We start from the raw sequence: 21,415 nt of genomic DNA, 5'->3' as shown, positions 1-21,415 counted from the left end.
ATCTATCATGTTGTGTACTTCAATTTCTTGAGCAGCTAAACGTTTTAATAGCTACCATTCTTGATTGCAGCAACAAAGGAATATTAGACATGCTTACAGGAAGAAAAATGTATTTATATTAGTCTATATTTAATAACTTTCTACAGTCGGTATACTGAAAGTCCAATTTTATCTATTCTATTTGAAGGTTGTTGTTTTAGGTGTTCTGTCTTGAGCCTTGAGGCTTTGTCTTTTTTCCTTCTGGAATAAAAAGTTTTTATGCCACTTCAGTGGAAATGAGTGCATGATCATGCTGTATTTTTAACTTACTAATTGCGTTTTCAATTCTGTAATTGTATTTGTTCTTTGTATACATAAATACATAAATGACTTCAAAATAAATTGTATGACTAATTAATTTTCTGCATTTGAATTGAATAGGGTAAGTCAGACTTGAAATATCTCAATAGAACAGAAAATCTGTTGGAAACTGTAGATGGTTCCACAAGAACAGACTAGACTAACTGTAGCTTCAATTTTAAGTATTTATTTCAAAAGAAAAGTAGAACTTTAGCCCAAGTAAATGAAATTTGAAAGTTTAAAACTCCATCTTAAAAAATGGAAACCAATAGTTACAGTCATGGCTTTGACAATTAAGTACTAACAATGTGAGCACTCCAGTTAGTTCTTTGGCTGTTGATTAGGATTCCATGGTGGTGATTAGTGAGTGTGAGGATGCAATCACATCTGTAGGGTTTAATCAGTCCAGTGCTGGAGAAGTTAGTCCAAAGATGGAGAGAGAAACTAGAACTTCTGTATGTTATCTTAGTAGGGTTTTTCCCCATGCTGCAAAAAGATGAAGGGTAAAAAGTAGAGAAGCCTACCTTCCATCCCCTCCCCAAACTTGCAGGGTTTGTAAGTGATAGCATTGGTTTTCTAGTTCCATGATGCAGGAGTATAATGTTGTTGACACCTGTGAAGGGGAGAGAAGATGCATAGTGGTACTCACATATGCACCCTGTCTGAGGTTCAGTATTTCATTCTTACAGTTGTGAGCAGTATTTGTTTTTCCATATCGTGCAACCATGTATCTGGTTTGCATTTTTGTAAATCTAGTATTTTAAGTGTTTAGCTTGCACGTATACAATATTTTGGTGTGCTTTATTTTCTTCTATTATGCATTCTGATTATATGCTGTCTTTTTAACATTTAAAGCATTTCTCTTAAAAAAATTATTTACAAATATGAACATTTTGCCCTCTGCAGTCCTGTGAAGCAGATAAGTGAATGTTTATGTGTGTAGAAACAAAGAACCGTGGTGGGTACCCTTGTCTACGAAGGAAATCCAAAAAGGAAAAACTTTTGGATCTCTGCTCAGCGCATAGCTTCTCTGTGACCTTTCTGACTCTGACTTTGAGTAAAGGTGACTATGTGCTGAATCCCCCTTTAGAACTGTCTCCACCGGTACATTCTTAACTTGGAGGAGAAATGCTGCTGTTACTGCCTGGCGATGCAAGCAATCCTCCCATTACTGCCCTTCAGTTCACTGGTACTGCTATCACACCCTTTCTCTTCTCTACTGTGTAGAGCTCAGTTTGTGTAAATAGCATTGCCCACACCAGTGCATGTTCGTATGCTGTTTTGTTAGCATTAATTTCTTCCACATTATCATTTAATGATTGGTTTCTTTATTCACACTTCTGTTTGATTTTTTTTGTTGCATTATTTTCCAGTAGCACCTATAGATCTGTACTCGACTGTCATATATTCACATAAGGAGAAGGTTGTTCCTACCCTACAAAGTTTATAATCTAACAACAGCAATCATGTTTTAACGGAATGTTTTCTGGGAGCATGTTGCTACACAGATGGTAATGTTTTGTTTTAATGGCAGGGGCCATCCATTTTATGTATATTTATACAGTGCCTAACAGAATAGGTGTGAGTCAGCTTTGAAGTATCTCAGTAAAAATAATTATGACGAACAGTGGTAGGTATTTATTCACATGAACATATAGAAGGGTTAGGAATTTCTTGTGGTTGTTTTATTTTTATTTAGAACATGGGCTCTAAATGGCTGGAGTGCCTTGCTGAAGAGAGCATCAGTCTGGAGAGGACAGAAAAAAAAAGAAAGAAACTGGCCCTGAGGTCCAAGTCAGTGGTTCTTGAAACAGTAATGGGTGAAAAATATGCTAGAGATTCAAAGTAAAATATAAACCAGAATTTGACTGAGAATGCTGGTTTGAAGAATAGGAGACAGAACTGTATTTGAAAGATAGGACAGAATTAAGCCAAAAAAAACCCCAAACCAAAACCAGAAATTAATTAGGAACATCCAAGGAGCAGGATAGTAAAATGCCAAATGTTTTCCAAAGGACTAAGTATCTCTGTTCCTGTTAACTGGCCCCTACTTCTATGCTTACATCGTGTGTTACAGAAAACTGCTGTATATCAGAATTCTCTTTTTCCATTTTGTTTATGTTTGGTGCAGTTGACTTTCAACTCCTAAAGAAGCAAAAAATCAGTAGGACTATAATAACTGTATCTTATATATCTCTGAATGGGATGCTGCTATTGCCTTTCTGGCTGAAAGGTCCTATAGCCCAGAATACCTAACAGATATTTTTGAAATAAACTGTGTAATGTTGTATCACATTAGAATCAATATTAGTACGTTATTGTAGACATACAAGACAAGGTTTATAGGAAAAAGAAATATCTTTCATTTAGACAACTGTTTGTAGCTTAAAAGGGCCCAAAAAAATAAATAAGCTTTTGAGCACTCAAGCTCTTCTTAACTAGTGTCACTAATGATAGCGATTTTTCCTGAATAGTGATAATATTAATTACTTTGAAGAAAGAGAAAAGGGAAGGAAGACAGAAGAAATGTATCTACTTCATAGCTGTATCGGTAGTACTTACATCTACAGTTCTTACCTCGAAACCTCGTTCCCTGTAAGGTTAAATCATGGAGTCATAAAAGACTGTCAGTGCATTTAAGGAGTGATAAGTTTGTAAGCAGAACATAAGTGGACTAAAATACTGTAGCACTAAGTGCTGATTTCTATTTCAGCAAGCTGCAGTGACCTGCATAATACAGCCCAATATCAGTCTGTATTTGAGTGCACAGAATGTCTGCTCTACTCAGCAGTCATTATCAGCTGAGCCACAAGCACCGCTGTAAATATCAGCACAATAAATTTACACTAGCTACAGTGTTCAGGTGCACTTTTTTTTTTCAGCCCTACCATAACCATGCCACACTGTTAAATATATGTACTTCTGCATTCACTCTTCACTCTATATGCAACACAACACCCTGAGAGAAGGGTAGAGTTTGTAAACCCATCTTGAAGGCCAAAGAGAGGACGCTGAATTCATGCAGAATTTCCTATCTGTTGTTTCCAGGAAAAAACCCAAAATGATGAACAGCGTTACTAAATATCCGAGTATCTAAAGTTAATCTAAATAATCTCATAGTCCGCGTAGCTGTAGTTGTAATGTGGTTTGTGGTTTTTTCCCTACTAACATGAAGAAAATAGTACTTGAGCTAATCTGCTACTTTGGAAAAATAAAACATTAGGCGGAAAGATGCTGAGCATCAGTGCCTGGCAAAGAAAAGCTAAGTACACCAGCTTTGCTGTGAAATTTCAGGAATCTTCCTTCTAGCCTTGACTGCCAGACTGATGCTGAAGAAAAGCTTAAACATCCTCCCTCCCTTGTGCATATTATTACATGCCTCTGGAACTTTTTTCTTCTGCTCTGTTATTTTCTTTCTTTGTAAGCTTTCCCAAAAAGAAAGGGAATAGATTATAATAATATTGTAGCACCAATGCTATTGTGTTTGCAGTAGCCTTAGCCCAAGATAATGATTTGATTAGCATGGCTTTTTCACTTACCGGAATTAAAAATACATGGATTTTCCTGGGATTCTGTGCTTTCGGGATGATTTTTTTTTCACCTTCTTTCTTCAGCTGTATATCTTTGCAGAGAAATTGGACATTTAAAATAGGTATAGAGCCTTCAGTAATAGCCAAGGGCAAAAAATTAGTATGAGTCATCACAGTCACTCCTGCAGATATTTGTAATCTATAAGTCCTATGCAACGCATTTGTTCAAAAGGGCCATTGTTCCTTAAATCACTGATGATAGTCCTTCTAAAATTTAAGTTGTTTTTTTCCTGCAATGTAGTTGCCATAAATGAGATTTGACATTTCCAATTTTGTTATTTGAATGGCCTCAAGGAGGCTTTGAAAAATTTGACACACACAATATGAAACGCTTAACGGCAGTATTAAAGATAAACTAATAGTTCATAGTGCAGTGAAGAAGCAGAGTAATTTAGTGGATTCTAGCAATCCAAAGAATTTTAATGGTGTTGAATTACCTATTAAAAAAAGTTTTATTGCTTTAATTAAATTGTTGATAGAAGTATATTTTCTAAAATAGTAAAACTTTTCCTTCCTTTCTTTTATAGCTTCTTTTGCTTCTAGCTATATAACACCCAGAAGTTGTATATGTTGGCAGTAGTAATAACAGATAAGCAGAGCTGTTCCCTTTGCCAGAGGGTGTAAAATCTTGATCCCACTGAGGTTAGTGAGAATTTTGCTCTCAGCGTCAGGCCTTGAATCAAAAAAAACACCCTTTAGTACAGCTGGTTTTGAGTTTTCTAACAGAAGCAATTATTGTGACTACTCAGGGACATTTGTATCACATTGGAATCTTACAGGTTGCTTAAAGGGAAAGAAAAAAAAAAGGAAGATCCTTTTCTGAGTCAATTTAGATATTACAAAAATGAAACAAAATCTTTTTGATATAGAGCTTTGTTTATTCCCCTTTATGCTTTGGTCCATTTTGCAGCAAGACTTGGCATAGTTCATATATTTGATGTTTGACTTATAAAACTTTTAATCTTCTTAGTAGAAGAAAAAGATAAAATTATTTTTAGCTTATAAAGTAGAAGTAGTTTCAGTTGTCTCTTGCTAGAATTTGATTGTGGTCTGTTAAACTTTTATTGCTCCTAATTTTCTGTTTCTAAGTGTATATTCTTTAATGTGAAAATAATTATTTTTACACACTCCCCCAACAAAGCACTACCCAGAGAGAATGGATAATATCCACCCTCATTTCATTCTGCATGCTTCCAATCTATATTAATTTTTTAGTTGATGGACTTTTGAAAATGGTTACTTTTTTGTTTTGAATATGTGAATGATTTCCAGCTTATTTCTTTGCTTCGATAGTTGTAAAGGAGACTTCAATTTTGTGATGTTGAATTTCAGTTTTGCAGATGATATTCATGCTGATGGTTTATCACAGCAGTACGTCTTCTCTCTAACACAGACAATAGTAAATACAGCTTTGGCTTGAGGAAAGCTATTCTTTTTTTTTGTCTCTGTAGAAATACTGCAGCACAGTCCAGCTTGATTCTGGAATAGACTACAGGAAACGAGTGCTTCCTGCTGCTGGAAAACTTTACTACCTGTAAGTTTATCTATGATATGGTATTTGCCTTCTTTTTCCTTCTTATTAGTCAATAATTTCCTAGTCAGTGGGAAATGAAAAATGTATAGTAGAATTAGCAGGGTGTGACTTTTCCTTTCTTTGCCTTCTGGTCCATTTTGTTCAGCAAACCGCCTTCCATTATGCCTTGATATTAACTTCATTAAACTACATTTTCAGTATCCACACTAGCATCATTTATAATGTGTGACTGAATAAAAACTAATTAGATTTTTTGGGGAGGTGTGGTGTTTGGAGAACTGAAGTGACAGATGGTTAGAAAGTAATGAATATCCTCTTGTAAGAGATTGCACAATTCTCTTATAATAGAAGAACATCCTTATTGTATTTAAGTAATTAAGTATTTATAGTAATCCAATGACAAGGATTCATTTAATGTTGGGTGTTTCCAGTGCTGTGGATTAAAAAAACCCAACACCCTCCTATTTTGACAGATTGTTTCTGTTTATCATGACAAAATTTCTTTAGCACTTTATTCTATATTTGCAAATAAATATATTTAAAAATACATTCACAGTTGTGCTTATGGTTGCTTATATCTGCCTAATAGAAACATCCTCTCTTTTTTTTAAATACTTTGAAACCTTTGCATTGCAGACATTTTTCTATATTGTATTTGCTCTTATAGTAGTATTTAATCGATGACAACCTGAACCAAGGCAGACAACAATAGCTTAAAATGAGATTTATAACCATTGTATCTTTCAACCCAATATATAATATTGATTTAAAAATCATGTTTCCATTAAGAAAGGTGCAGTATTTTCATCGATGTGACAGGTATTTGAAACAAAGTATGTCCGTATCACTTCATTGTAAGGTTAGAAGTTATAGTTGTTTGTCTGGAAGGAGGAGCAGTGCTTAGTAGAATTACACCAGGTAACTCTTTCTGCTTCTGGAAGGAAATGACAGAATTTTATATATGAAAAACAGGTCCAATGCAGGTTCTGTATCTTCAAACAAAGTGTGACTGTATGAACTCAAGAAAAGTAACTCTTGTTCTATATTCTTGCCTGGCTCCACTTTCGTTAAGTTTTGCGGTGTCTGCTCGGAAGTACTGTTTGAAGCTGCCACTGTTACCTCAGCATTGCTCAGCGTGGCTCTTGTTCCAATGTCTATGTAGCTGTCCCTGCTTGCGGCTCTGCTTATTGTGCCCGTTGCACTCTGTGACTTTCTGTTTGACAATTGTGGAGAGCATCTACCATATTTTCTCACTGTCCATACTCCGAAGAAAGGAAGAGCATGTATGTGGTTTCTAGCAGGTAACAGGCTAAACATGGTGCCTATGGCATCAGCTGTCAGAGGAGAAGAAATAAGAACAAGTCCCAGGAGTAGTACCCAGCCGAAGTATTTCATGGTGTTCTGCTGTAAAACTTGTCGTCAGGTGAATGGCAGAGATTGGTGATAAGTCTGTCTCATGTTCTCTCATTGGAAGGATGTTGGTTACCTCTAGAATTTGTGATGTAAATCATTAGGAACCAGTGGGGAAGAAAAATAATTAAAAAGGTCCCATAGGTGCCAATGGAAATAAGATACATATTTCATCGTCCTTTCTTTTTCTGAGGAAATCTCATTCATTCTTCTATTCAAACTTGTTCATTGGAGCTTACAACCCTGCAGAACTAGTGTAGTATGTGGGGATTTGTTTGTTTGTTTGTTTTAAAATTAGGTACAATACAGTATTTTGCTACAGATTTTTGAAATTTAGTTAGCAGTCTTGCCCCCAAAAGAAAATGTTCTTGTCCAACATGTTTAGATTCCCCTATTAATGGTTATAGTATCATCATCACATTTTTTTTTTTTTAAATCCTCTTGATGCTTCATAATTTCGGTAGTCTTTTCTTCATTTAAAATATGCAATTGAGGGTTGCTTAAAGCTGTTCCATACTCATCTGAAAGCAATCAGTGTAACACAATTACAAGATTCCTGTTCAAAACAACTTCCTTGATCTCAGTCTCAGGTGTCTATTTTCAAAACAAACTTTCTTGGCAATTCGGTGCAAATATCTACACAGGCATCATATTCGGCTGTTTCTTCTTGTAGCCTTTACATCAAACTTTTTGATGGTTACATGCATACGCATGTGCATACTGTCTGATACATATGCACTCTTTCCCCCCTTTTATGGCTTTTTTCTGGTTTTGTCTGTTCCTTTTCATTTATCATTTTGTCAGAGGAAAGCAGCACACAAATATCAATGTTGAGAGAAACTTCTTTTTTTGAAGTTACAATTTTATGTAATCTCCTATTCAGAAAAGGGTTTTTAAAGTGTTTTGAAATGGCACTTGCAGAAGTTTGTGGGTTTTTTTTCCAAATTCTTTGTATCTACAAAGTTTGCTATTGTTAAGCTTGAGTTAAAAAGTAGTTATTTCAGTTCTGCTGTTAACATTTTTGAGGTGCTTAAGGCCTAATGAACAGGAAAGTAATTGTGTAACGTGCTGATCATCACTTGTCATTTAGAGGAGGTCTAGAACTGTGTGAAGCAATACAACTTGAGTGCATCCATGATCTATAAAAGTAGACTTTTCACAACAAATGAGATTATACAAACTTCAGTGAAGCATTATATATCCTAGTTCTAGTTTATTGTCTACCGTAGCATTAATTTACTATTCTCAGCTTTCAAACTCAGCTAGAAATATTATCTATCTGTCTGTCTGTCTTTAAGAATGAAACACAGAAAGGTTGGCCCTCTAACCCATTCGGTGACAAAAAATATTCTCTGATCAGACTGATTTATAATTCTTGTGGCAACCAGAAGATGAATATAAACTTTACTTCAGCTCTCAGCACAGATATTTTGCATTTTCACTGTCTGTGGTTGATCTTTTCCCAAATAGTATTGGGGACAGAGGGGGTAAACAGATAAAATTACTAATGCAGAGATCATGCTGGTATTTTGAATTTCATAGTTTAATTTTGCAAATTGTTTGATCAATACAATCAGTTGACTTGATTCCCTCCCCCCTGCCCCCCAAAAGCTGCTCCAATATTTAATTTCACAAAGTCCCCTCTCAGAAATTTCAAAGGATACTTCTTTAGGTGCTTGACTGCCTTGCCTTGTCTATTTGCTCTTATTTTGCATGCAAGATAGAGCCAGAAGCCTTTTTTCTCATTGTGTACACATAGTGTTAATGGATCTGCTCTGCCTGTATTGCCTCATTACTGGAAACAGCTCAAAACACAGAAGTCTTTCAGTGTATGCAAATAAGGCAGAATCATTTACCTGAGAGTTAATATTCTCTACTTTTAAGTGTATTCTAAATCTAATGTTTGTATTTAGAGCATAACATCCTGTTCTCTTTTTTATGGGCAAAAAGCTAAGCAGGCTCAGGCAGCTGTTTGATGTTGGCTTCAAGTGTTATTAATTTCATATTCTATTATTCTTTTCACTGTAGCACAAGTGAAGCTGATGTGGAGGCTGTCATGGATAAGTTGTTTGATGAGCTGGCTCAGAAACAAAATGATTGTACGTAAGTTAATTTCTCTTGAAAGAGAATACATTTAGAACACAATGCCCAATCTCCACTGACCAATTAATAAGTTCCATTGCTGTATATGGGTTGATGCCACACTCAAGTGGCAGTCATTGTATCAGCATTTTGTCTGATTTATGTGTTGAATCATGTGCTATTATTCATCAAGCTATGCATTTCCTATCTGTAAGAGATGAATTTTATAGTAATTATCCAGAGAAGATTGAGTCTTTGTTCATGTTCCCATAGTAACTAGACCAAGGATTCTAAAAGTGCAAGGCAGAGAGCTGAGGCTGAATAAAGCGTGTGGAACCATTGCAGACTTCACGTTTGAAGAGCTGTGTGACAGAGTGAGTACCCAGTCAAATCTAGATCAGTTAACGCTCAGACTTTTCACAGTTTAAAAAAAAAAAAATCTGAAACACAAAAACTCCCTATTTTCCCAAGTCGTACTAAATTAAAAGGGCTTTTTTTAACTTGACAGAAAGATTTTGAATTTAACAGGAAAAAAAAAACCTCCTCTCCAAAAGAACAATAATAATTTTCTTTTAATGATACAGTAAATTCACTCTTAAGTATATCACAGATTGTCTTCAAAAATCCTAATACAGTGTGTACCTGGGCTAACATAATTGCTGGAATATTAGTAGTCATAACATATCAATATGTAAAAAGCATTCAAATACTGTTTTTAAAATCTGGGGTTTAAGTTGATACTCAAGCAAAGGAGTAATAATCCTGGCAGCACTAGAGTAAAGCTGTTATTGCATGCCTTAGTTGTGACTAGCTGTACAAGGGCTTCTCAAAATTTGGCAGATTTTGCTAAATACTGCCAAATTCTCTGCTAAACATGTGGGGTGTGACTCCTGAAAAGCTCTCTTTGTATATGACCTCCAGTGGGTTTGAAGACAGTCCCCCAGAAGTTGCAATGTAGTTCAGTGACCTCTCTGCTGACACCTGAAGTTACTGTTAAATGATCACAACTCTAAACTGGGCCAGTAGCACCTTTGATTCAGGATGCTGACCAGTCTTTTGGTTATAACATTATGTTTTCACTTCCTTGTAGCTACCAAGTTGATAACCAGTGAAATTTCTGTCCAAATAGTTATGTTTCAGGCTGTAGGTTTTAGGCTTTGTTGGTTTTTAGTTTCAGACAAAACCAGTTAGCCATTTCTGAGAATGGAGGTATGTCATGGGTAGAACAGCTTGCTTTTCACTAAAAGTTTTGAGACTTTTTCTTCATTGTGCCTCTTAATGTATCAGGAAACTATGCTGTCAGCAAACACTTGTAAATTTCTTTAGTCCAGTAAATGCCTTATGTACTTAAATGGGATGATAAATTGTTTCTAAGGAGAAGTGCTCTGGTAGCTCACACAGCAGCAGCCACTACTTTGGGTCTGAAGGTTCTGATCCTATTGAAGAATTATGTGGGGTTCAGACCATCTTGGCGTAATGGAGCTGAGGTGCTTGGTTTGTGCTCAGAACAAGTAAAGAGAATCCTTATGAAATGTTAAACGTCATTTAACAGTATTGTTCTTACGTTGCTCACCCAGGGCTTGGGAAGTCATGCTGTCTCAATTCAGATACCTTCTGCAGATGTGTTATGATAGTCTCTAATAGAATCATCACATGCTTAAAACTAAAACAACATGGCAGACAATAAATGTTTGTCTTTTAACAACTTCCTCGGTCATCGCTTGTTTTCTTTGCATGTGCCTCCATTTGTTTCTACCTTTGATTGTTATATACAACTATTTATTTTGCAATGATTTTTTTCTTTGGATCACTGATGTACCTTCATAAATATTACATTAGTGTATTGGTAAGGTGGTATCACTGTGCTCGCTTCATAGGTAGAGAAGTATAGTCATGAACTTCAGAATTTCTAATACGATTTTTTTTTCACGAATGTAAACTTTTATAGTGCTTCATAGCAATAGTAAAAAATTCGCATCGGTATAAGCTGCATTTAAGACCTTGCCTGCCCTGTTGCTCCGTTTGCCCGCCCTATTGCTGTTAAAATCTGCTAAAAGGCAAAAGAAAAATTCAGTTGTCAAACCATGAAACCATGTTCCTTTTTTTTTCATGAAATCTTTTAACTTTTCAATGGAAAAACTTAGACATGCAGTGTCTTTTTTTAACAGAATGGGAAGTCATTCCCACTGATGCCACAGAAGAAAGAGGTAGGATCCAAAAGAGTGCACTGGTGTTTGTAGCCAAAAAAACCCTCTAAGTCAGGAGACATTCAACATGACAGGAAGTATAAAGTCATTCATATATATTCAAGTAAGCTGGCTAATAGTGGAGCTATATGTGGAGGGATAAAGCAGAAATCTGTAGGAGACATAGCTACAAAGTATTTGGTACTGCTTGTGGTGCCAAATGGTGGATAAGTTGACAGGCATCATGAGTGCAACTGTTAAGAAAAAGGAAACTAGGAGGCTGAGAAAGATGTAATGAAAAGGAAGATCAACAAAAGAAAATACTGGAGGGGAATTTGTTGGATTTGGCTAGAGTGAATCTGCAGGTTTCTTTGTGCAGGACCTGGAGACGAAGTCCCGTGGAAAGGCAGATTGTGTGAAGGGACACGGGGCAGGGAATCTTCCTAGCTGGAGCCTGTAGCAACCAGGAAGGGGCTTAACTGACTGCCCAAGGAAAGCATTGTGGGTAGATAAATGCAATTTAAAGTTGGTGTCACAGGAGCCAATTAAACCTACAACAGAATTGAAAACAAGATTTGCAGTTGATTTTATATCAGTGATAAGACCTGGTGACAAGCATGATAAATGGGAAATTCTCATTAATGGGGAAAAATGAGATATAATTGATATTATTGAAACCTCATGGGACAATTCATAAAATAAGAATGTGGAATTGGTGCTTACAGCCTACTTAAGGACAGAGTGGCTAAAAGGCGTGGAGGACAGTATGTGACGTTAAAGACACTGGTACCTGCCTTAAAGTTAATTAATACAAGGATCTTGAATACATATCAATCAGTCTACTAATTAACAAACCCAAGAGGGTAGTACTCATAGAGGCCTGTTGCAAATGGAGAATGAGGTGCATTGCTTCTTGAGCACTTTGCTATAAAAAGCATATGAAGAAAAAATACCGCTGTATGGGAAGCTTATGCTGTAGATGAAATGCAGAAAATGGTGAAATGTAATTAGCCTGAAAATTGCAAATGATGATTTTCTAGCATAAAATGTACTACATCCAGTACAAGGTCATTTGGTTTGAGCAGCTCTATGGGAGCTTACAGTGATGAATGCATCTAGAAATTTGCGTTGCGTAGGGACAATCTTCTCCATAATTTTCTAACATTCAGTGTAACCAAAAGATACTTCCAAACAGTGAAATTACATATTTGAGTGTTCAGGAAGAGTAATTTTTAAAAGCAAAAGGGAAGTATGACCAAAACTAACTGGAAAGGAAAGTGTAAACAACAACAAAAAAGAACAAGAAGGACTTTTTGAGGAAGAAGATAGTAAAAGTATGTCCTGTGTCACTGTCGAGACAGAATCAAATAATATAGAATGAATGGCAACTAGTTATGAAGTGCAGGAACATTAAAGAGAAACTAAAGCTCCTGGGCAAATATCACGTCTGCTCAGCTATAAGACTTGTTAAGTAAAATGGGAGTTTTGATATGGTTTATATTATCTGAATGTTATTGGCTTATTCTTAGTTGGAGATGGATGAACTTTTAATAATGATGTGGAAAAAGGAAAAGGTTTTGCAAAAAATACTTGTTCTAGGTGAAGCAGAGTGAAATATTTGTTTCACTAAAGGATAACAAAATAACTTTCAGTCTGTTAATAGTTAGCATATGTTAAAAATAGCCTGCAAATACATTTGGAATCATTGGAGTCCTGGAAAACTAGGCTGAGATCTCTGACTAGCTTTTTATTTTTGATAAATGTTGGAGTGCAAGAGAAATTCCATGGCACTAGAAGAATGCTACTATGTGCCAATATTAAAAAATAAACAAGCAAAATCCACACAAGCATGATGACTGGTATAACTGCAGGCTGTCGGTCAGATTTTAGTCCAGAAAGGGTAATGGAGAAGCTGGTTCTGGATTCACACAGTGGATAACTAAAGAATGGAAATGAAATTAATTCCAGTCTCCCTGATTTTGTGGAAGAAGTTGAGTTTTGTAGATGCTGTTCTTACTAAGAAATTGGCATTATGCAGTGTCAAGAAAGTATTTGTTAAATGGATTGATAAGTTAGTTAACTAAGATATAAAAAGAATTATTACTGAAGGATTGTTGTTGAGTGTAGCATTTCTAATGAGCACATTTTTATACTAAAACCAGTATAATAGGTTTTTTTCCCCAGCAGTTCTGAATATAACATAAATGCTAATACAAATTTGCTGTAAATACAAAGTGTGCTGTGTGGGGGGGGGAGGAGCAATGAAAATGAGGATGCTGTGTGCAATTTATTTCTCAGCAGAACTGGGATTTTGGGGAGGACGGAGAGGGTTTGTTTTGTTTTGGCTTTTTTAAGTCTAAGCAAACACAAAATTTTACGTCTAGAAATGGGGAACACAATTCACACCCACAGGAGGAGGAGACTGTCCTAGGCCTAATGACTTGGAAATAGGTTTAGGCATCATAATGGACAAGCAGCTCAAAAGGAGCTTCTGGTCCAGTGTTAGAGCATTTAGACCTAATTTCATCTGGGATGAGTAGAGTGGAAATAAATAGGAGGGTAGAAAGATTATTTTAATTTCAGAAACATCCCAGATTGATGGCAGAATGTTAGGTGTGGGTTTGACATCAGAATTTTAGAAAAGACATTGAAAAACATGAAGAGGCTGTTGAAAAAGCCACAGATCATTTGAGCTGGAGAATTTGTGCCCTCAGATGACAGACTGACAGTTCAATTTCTTCAGCTTATCAAAAAGAGGACTGGAAGATGATTTTATAATGTACAGCTGTTTTCACAGGAAAAAAAATACGGGTATTAATGGGCTCCTAAATCTAGCAGAACAAGGCATAATGAAAACCAGAGACTACAGAGAGATTCAGATTTAAAAAAAAAAAAAAAAAAAAAAAGCACCCTTTCACACATTTGAAACAGTGAAGGAAGTGGCAGAGCCTCCTTGTACTGTGTTTTGGGTCAAAACTGGGTGTCATTTTAGGAAGAGGTGTTTGTGTTTGAGCTAAGTACTAGTTCTTAGGCTTAGCTGTCTCTCAAATTCAGGAAATCAGAGCATCTCATGATCTCTTCTGGTCTTAAATTGTCTGAAACTAGGGACGTGAGAGACTCAGGGTCCCTGCTGCCTGCTGGCAACTGTCTCACTGCACCTGCAGTGAACAAGTTCAGCAGCTGGCAGGGGAACGCGCCCAGCCCATCTCGAGGGGATAACCTGCACTCAGGCCCCTCATGCTTTCGGGAGTAGACAATACTTAGTCTACTGTCAGTCTCTGCAGCGAGTTCAGACCGTGTTTTTCCAAGGCTTGTAACTTCCTTGGATTTGAGTGGGGTTTCACAGGACGTGTTTAAGACATTTCCCTGATACCAAGCAACCTTTCTTCCAAATTTGACATTCCTGGTCCACAGCATGGAAGCACTACAACTTCTCACTGAGCCACTGCTAAAGGAAATTCTAACTTGAGGAGCAAGGTCTATAATAGCCTTACTCTTAGAAATATAGTAATTGACTGAAACTTTTACAAGTAAATATTCATTCACACACACAGATGCATGTTCATATGAAGTAAGTTTGAGGCATCCATTCAGAATGGGAAAGTTTCAAGATGAAAACTAGTTTCATAATGGAAGACGGAGATCAACTCTGTTTAGACTTTTGCTTACGTGTTTCCCATCTAGTAAATACAAGATAGCAAGATTTTCTGTGTGTGTGTGTGTAAAAAGTTTACATTGTCAACATCTTCTGACAAAACAACTCAAAATATCATCTAATTTGATTTAGTTAATGCAATTAACTTTGGTTAAACTTATTTCCTCTGTTACATTTGGTTCATAATTCCAAAAACTTTATTTAATTTAAGGTAGAGGGATAAGTGAGTGTAATGAAGGGAATCAGTTGTTTTGGGAAGCTATTTTAGATTACACTGAATTGTTGCAATATTATCTTGGAGTTGCAATATTATTTTTGGGAGTTTTCTGAAACTGGCATATACCACTGCTCACATGGTTCTCAATAATCATTGCGGCATGACTGGATAACATTGTACTCAAAACTTGGTGAATTGATTCCCTCGGCTATCCATAACCCTTAATGGTTCCAGAAAGAAGCATTTAAGTTTTGCAAGAGTCAATGTGTGAAAAGATAGATGCTTTTGTTATGTTGGAGAAATAGCTTATCACCCAAATGACTGCTTGCACATCGTTGCAACAATTTGTCTTCTAGTCTGGTCTTGGGTAACTGTTACAGTGCAGTCCAGAGGGATAAATGTCCAGACCTAAACCCCTACATTCGTTGGTGTAGGATTAAGAAGATGTGTTTGAAATTGCTCAGACGATTACTTAGACAGTAACTTTTGTAATACAATATTTCATCATATGAACAGTCTGTAGAACTTTTTCAAATTCAGTGATGTTTCTTTGAAATAAAATAAAAATTCTCTTTTAAAGGGAAATATTGAAACATTTTCCACTTTGGTATCACATGATTTCATGAAATGTCAGCCAATACATAATAGATTAAAATAGCAAATCAGCAATTGGTAACTTTATACCATTTGAAACATCTAGCTTTAAGTAGAATTTTCAAAATAGCTGCTTTTGTAATTAATACCTGAAGACCTTGGGAGATAGAGTTGGTGCCTTTCTAGTATTATAGTCTTTTGTTTCTTCTTTCATGTGTTGGCATCAAATTTTTTCATGTCAAGAATATAAGGAGTTATTTCTGTGTAAAATAATGCATCAGATATTGGTAATTACTGGTTGTCCATTAATGTTTATAAAAATAAAATACAGAGAATATATTGTGTGCGATGCTGATGTGACATGCAGTTGACTGGGTAGAAAGCATCTTGTTACATTATTGTGTGCATCAATTTTTAAATCATAGTTTCCCAGTTGAGGAAAATCCCAAGTTTTAGCTAATTTAGTTAATATCAAAATCATACACTTAGCTTTTTTGCTTTACTGGCTATGTGAACATGTGGAAAACTAAAAAATGCTGGCTGAGAGGATATTGATCTATTTTAGTTGCTTTAGAGCAAAATGAGAAGCAGTTTTTCAGATCTGACACATGAGGGTTTATGTGGCAGTATGGCACATGGTAGCTTTTGTCGTGGCTTGAAAGCAGTCACCTACTCACTAGAATGGGGTCCTGTAAACGTGCTTCTCCAGTGTAATCATCCAGGAGAACTATGCTTGGCTTTTATCAAAATGTTTGTTATCATACCATCTTTTCTAAGGCCCCATAAAATGAACAAATGTAGCCAGAGAAGGCTGGGAGAGGCACCAAGCAGAATACTGACATAGAGTTCCTGATTTTAATGCTAATGTTAACTTCCCCCATTCTTTGTGGCCTTTAATTAATTTCTTCCTGTGAGTTTCTCCTTCTATACAATGAGGGATACACTTACCAATGGAGTTAGATTGTTGCAAAACATAATTAGTTAATTTTTTCATTGAGTTCGTGTGCGAATGAAAGATCACCGCAATAGTGGATTCTAAGGAGCTGGTTCTTGACAAGCAAATACAGTTTATAATTGTCCTTGACAAACTCTAGAAGGCTTTTTGGATGGTCACATCTGATAACTTGAACTCAACAATGTGTTTATAAAAAAACCTTTTTTTTTCCTTATACCTTTTCTCAGCAGGTGTACGTATATCGAAAGTTCAGATGAAAATACTTTTAAAAATAAAATGTACATATTAACTTGATTTTAAAATCTCAATATCATAAACTAGCAGTCATGCAAATGTAAGTTTTACTACCCCATCAGAGTAGTTTCATTTCTCTGTGTTTACACATAAAGGTCAGTGTTCATTATGCCTTAGAAAAATCATCCTCTGCCAGTCCTCTTTCTTCACTTCCCTTTTAAAATTTTGTTTAAAAACTGATAATTGTGACAGTTTAGCTTGAGTATTGAGTTGGTATAAATAATTTAGAGAACAGTGTACCTTATATGTAATCTTCCAGGGTCCTAAGGGAGTAAGGAGATACAGTCTTCCCCACAGTATTATCTTTTAAAGTCGTCTTCTCACTTGTGCATAGCAACTACTGCCCTCTGCTGGGAATGCTGACTTTGTAGTGTACTCAAACACATTTTAGCCTTTTCTTTACAAAGGTTGAGTAACTTTGTTTCATGGATCCTATAGTCTTTTCATTAGGTAGTTAAATATGTCCTTTCATCCAACTGCCAGGTACCAATGAACATAATGTCTTAACACAATAGGAAAGTATGTCTATAAAACTGGTTTTGTGGATGGGTAAACTAAAGAACAAACAGTCATGCTAAATGCAAAAGGTTTAATACATTAATGCATGGAAGTTCATGAACAACAAGTCACTCGTACCTGGGAAAGTATATCAGCAAAGTATTGCCATATGCTGTGTTGGGTTTGCGTGGCAAGGTTTTGGTAGCGGGGGGGGGCTACAGGGGTGGCTTCTGTGAGAAGCTGCTAGAAGCTTCCCCTATGTCCGATAAAGTTAATGCCAGCGGGTTCCAAGATGGACCCGCCGCTGGCCAAGGCCGAGCCCATCAGCAACAGTGGTAGCACCTCTGTGATAACATATTTAAGAAAGGGAAGAGAAGTTACAGGGGAGTAGCAGTTGCAGCCAGAGAGAGGGAGGAGTGAGAAGACGTGAGAGGAACAACTCTGCAGACACCAAGGTCAGGGAAGAAGGAGGGGGAGGAGGTGCTCCAGGCGCCAGAGCGGAGATTCCCCTGCAGCCTGTGGAGGTCCACGGTGGAGCAGATATCCACCCGCAGCCCATGGAGGACCCCACGCTGGAGCAGGTGGATGCCTGAAGGAGGCTGTGACCTTGTGGGAAGCCTGCGCTGGAGCAGGCTCCTGGCAGGACCTGTGGACCCATGGAGAGAGAGGAGTCCACGCTGGCACAGGTTTGCTGGCAGGACTTGTGACCCCGTGGGGGACCCACGCTGGAGCAGTCTGTTCCTGAAGGACTGCACCCCGTGGAAGGGACCCATGCTGGAGCAGTTCGTGAAGAACTGTAGCCTGTGGGAAGGACTCACGTTGGAGAAGCTTGTGGAGGACCCTCTCCTGTGGGAGGGACCCCACGCTGGAGCAGGGAAAGAGTGTGAGGAGTCCTCCCCCTGAGGAGGAAGGAGCGGTAGAAACAACGTGTGATGAACTGACTGCAACCCCCATTCCCCGTCCCCCTGTGCCGCTGGGGGGGAGGAGGTAGAGAAAATCAGGAGTAAAGTTAAGCCTGGGAAGAAGGGAGGGATGGGGGGAAGGTGTTTTTAAGATTTGGTTTTATTTCTCATTATCCTGCTCTAATTTGACTAGTAATAAGTTAAACTAATTTTTCCCCAAGTCGAGTCTCTTTTGCCCGTGACGGTAATTGCTGAGTGATCTCTCCCTGTCCTTATCTCGACCCATGAGCCTTTTGTTATATTCTCTCTCCCCTGTCCAGCTGAGGAGGGGAGTGATAGAGTGGCTTTGGTGGGCACCTGGCATCCAGCCAGGGTCAAACCACCACATATGCATATCCTATTCCTATATTCACCCTAGACAACTGCTTCTGGCTATTGTTAGAGGATATGGGGCTAGATGAATCTATGAGGTTTATTATTTTTAAAGTAATTTAAATAAGGTCATGTTTTCAGTTTGAGCTGGAAAACAGAGCAAGGGAATTTGGGTTACTAACCATTAGCAAACATACTACAGCATAACAAAGCTAAGAAAATAAATTTAATGTCTATGTTGTAAAAGGTTATCTTATTATGATTTTTTTTTCTAGAAGTTGCTTAGCGTTTCTGTAATTGGCAAAATACAGTATTTGTGTAGATTAACACAACGAAGAAGTGGCAAACCATTTCTGTTAGGTTGTTGTTCCATTGCAATAGGCACACTGTACAGACCAGGAGGAAGATGTGGTTTCTAACTTGAATAGCTTGCACTTCAAAATGAAAAATGTAACTAAGCTTTTAAAAAAAAAATCATCACCATTTTCAAAGACAGCAAGTGATTTAGGAAGGCAAGTGTCTGTCTTTAAGTCAATTGAGTATCTCCCGTACATGATGACACAACTCAGCTGCATTTGCAGTTTAATGATTCTGAGTCATTTTGAGGGAATTACATTTAGCAGTTTTTAATGAAGGTATCGACTGTATAATTTGGTGTCATCTTTAGGATTGTAGGATTGTTGGGTGCAGTTGCAGATAAACATACTATGGAGTTGTTCAGAAGTGAGCACTATTTTCAGTAACTTTTTAGAATATAGTTTTCCTTAGTTTGATTTTGATCTTAGTTTTTTTTCCCAGCAGATTAGCTTTTGCAGCTTAAGCTCTGGACTGAGACTCTGTCTTTCAGTAGCTACATTTGCTGTAAGAATTTAATCAGTTTCTACACCTAAAAAAAAAGTTGCCTTACCTAACTCACAAGTATGTTTTATAAAATACACTGAAGAAACTTATTTCAGGTGGGAATATTGTAATGTAGTAATATTGTTAGTCAAACTGCCTTTCTGTTTTATACTTTATTTTATGTGTATCAGGACTTCATTTAGAAAGCACTCCCTTCAGTGAAAGCTGCATAAACCTTGAGGTTTTAGATCCTATACTTTATAGACCAGGGAATACACACAGACAAGATTTCTGAAGCTGATTGTAGTTTTAAGGGTTTGCCTTTTTAATTCAATTTTTTGTTTCTTAAATGTCTGAATGTACTATTTTTTTTTTAAAGCTTTGTTGACCATGGTTTTGAAATCTTAACAGTAAGTGCCAATATTTAAATAAGCCTATAAGTAGAATGACCTGTAAACCTAATTCTCATGGTTTCTAGGTTCTTCTGAAAAATTAAAAAAATCACAAGATCACTTGAATTGTGATCTAGTAGCTTATTTAAGAGGAATTAGATGTAATTTTGATGTAAATACACTTCTTTCTTATAGCCTTTTGTGTTTTACCTGCTTATACCTGTTGAAATTGTTTGTAGGCTTGTTTGCTTACTGTACAAAGAAACAGGAATTTTTTTTTTTTTTGTCTTCACTGTTTTTGGAGACCTTTTCATTGACAAATGCTATACTTTGGAGTTGGAACTGGAAATTTGGCAGTGAGGGCTTTGGGAGCAGAAACATGCCTTTTGCTGTTCTGCCAGTCTGTAGCCAGCTTTGACCAGCTGATAGGTCTTTGAGACATCTCACTTCTTGTAGGTTCGGTATGGATGTCTGTTGCTATTTAGTAGATAAGCTCTTCTAAGGCAGGAGTGTTGTGCTGAATGATGAATGAACATAGGAGCACGCTCTAGTGAGACCGACATTTCAACTCAATTGGGATAAAATGGGGAAATGGGCAAATATCAATGACTAAAGCAGTATTCATCTGTGTGCAAGAAAATGAACTCAAGCAGAGCAGGTGCAGAAAAGGTGTACTTGGGAGAGTCTAGGCTAGAATGGCATGCGTGTTCTCTTCACAGGAGGGAAAAAAAAAAAAAAAAGAAATGTGAGAACCTCATCCGCATCAGTCACCCCAAATAAAGACCAAGAACGGAAAAGCACTATTTCAGTTAGTAGATAGCGCTGTCATACATGAATATAAAATTGTTTATGAACACACAAAAAAAAGCTGGCAGTTACAAGCATCTTCTTAATTAGCAGAAGAGCAAAGATCTGAAACAACTTTCCACTATGAGAAATGTGACTAAAAACTTCTGCTGTAAGATCAAGCAAAATCAGTTCTTACCAGGATTCTGTGATGAGATAACCTGAGATAGCAGGGGCTGTCCTTGATCCAGAAAATGTCTTCTACCCCAGGGCTTATAGATCTCAGATTCCTGCTCTACTGATCATCCACGTGGGTGTCAAAGCTGGAAAACAGCTTACACAAAGGATGTGCAGTCGGTATAAGATAAGGTGCTATCAACACCAAAATGCAGTTAAGAAATTCCAGAATGACTGTTGCTTGTGTTATCTGAGTTTGTCCCTCCTTCTGCATAGGCACTACAGTAATAATCATTGCTATGTGATACTGTAATTACATGATCACATACAGCTGAATGCTGCCTTGCATAATTGGCTTCTGTCATAGTCTGCACCAGAGTTAGTGCGTGATACTATTCTTATTTAAAAAAAAAACAACAAAAAAACCCCAGAAAAACCCAACCAAAACCCTACCTTTTCACTGTTGGCAGTTGTAATCTTAATTTTCTGGACATTCTTCTTGAGGCACTGAGTCCTAGACTGCTGTAGTCACGGCTCTAACTGAAGTCAGTGGGCGTTGTACTTTGAATTGGTAGTGTTCCATGAAACCTGA

General features: G+C 37.0%; 1 protein-coding gene across 2 annotated transcripts in view; it reads left to right on the top strand.

The window, feature by feature from the left end:
* Positions 1-21,415, top strand: part of AFG1L (AFG1 like ATPase) — a 71,076-nt gene that overhangs the window by 37,723 nt on the left and 11,938 nt on the right. For both annotated transcript variants that reach the window (XM_050895022.1, XM_050895023.1), the window contains exons 8-10: positions 5,381-5,463; positions 8,902-8,972; positions 9,229-9,329. In XM_050895022.1, the coding sequence (XP_050750979.1) occupies positions 5,381-5,463; positions 8,902-8,972; positions 9,229-9,329 (255 nt within the window). The remainder of the gene's footprint in view (positions 1-5,380; positions 5,464-8,901; positions 8,973-9,228; positions 9,330-21,415) is intronic.

The sequence above is a fragment of the Gymnogyps californianus genome, chromosome 3, assembly GCF_018139145.2.
Source record: "Gymnogyps californianus isolate 813 chromosome 3, ASM1813914v2, whole genome shotgun sequence".
NCBI classification, from domain to species: Eukaryota; Metazoa; Chordata; class Aves; order Accipitriformes; family Cathartidae; genus Gymnogyps; species Gymnogyps californianus.
Note: the sequence above shows the minus strand (reverse complement) of the source record. Positions and strands in the feature narration are given on the sequence as shown.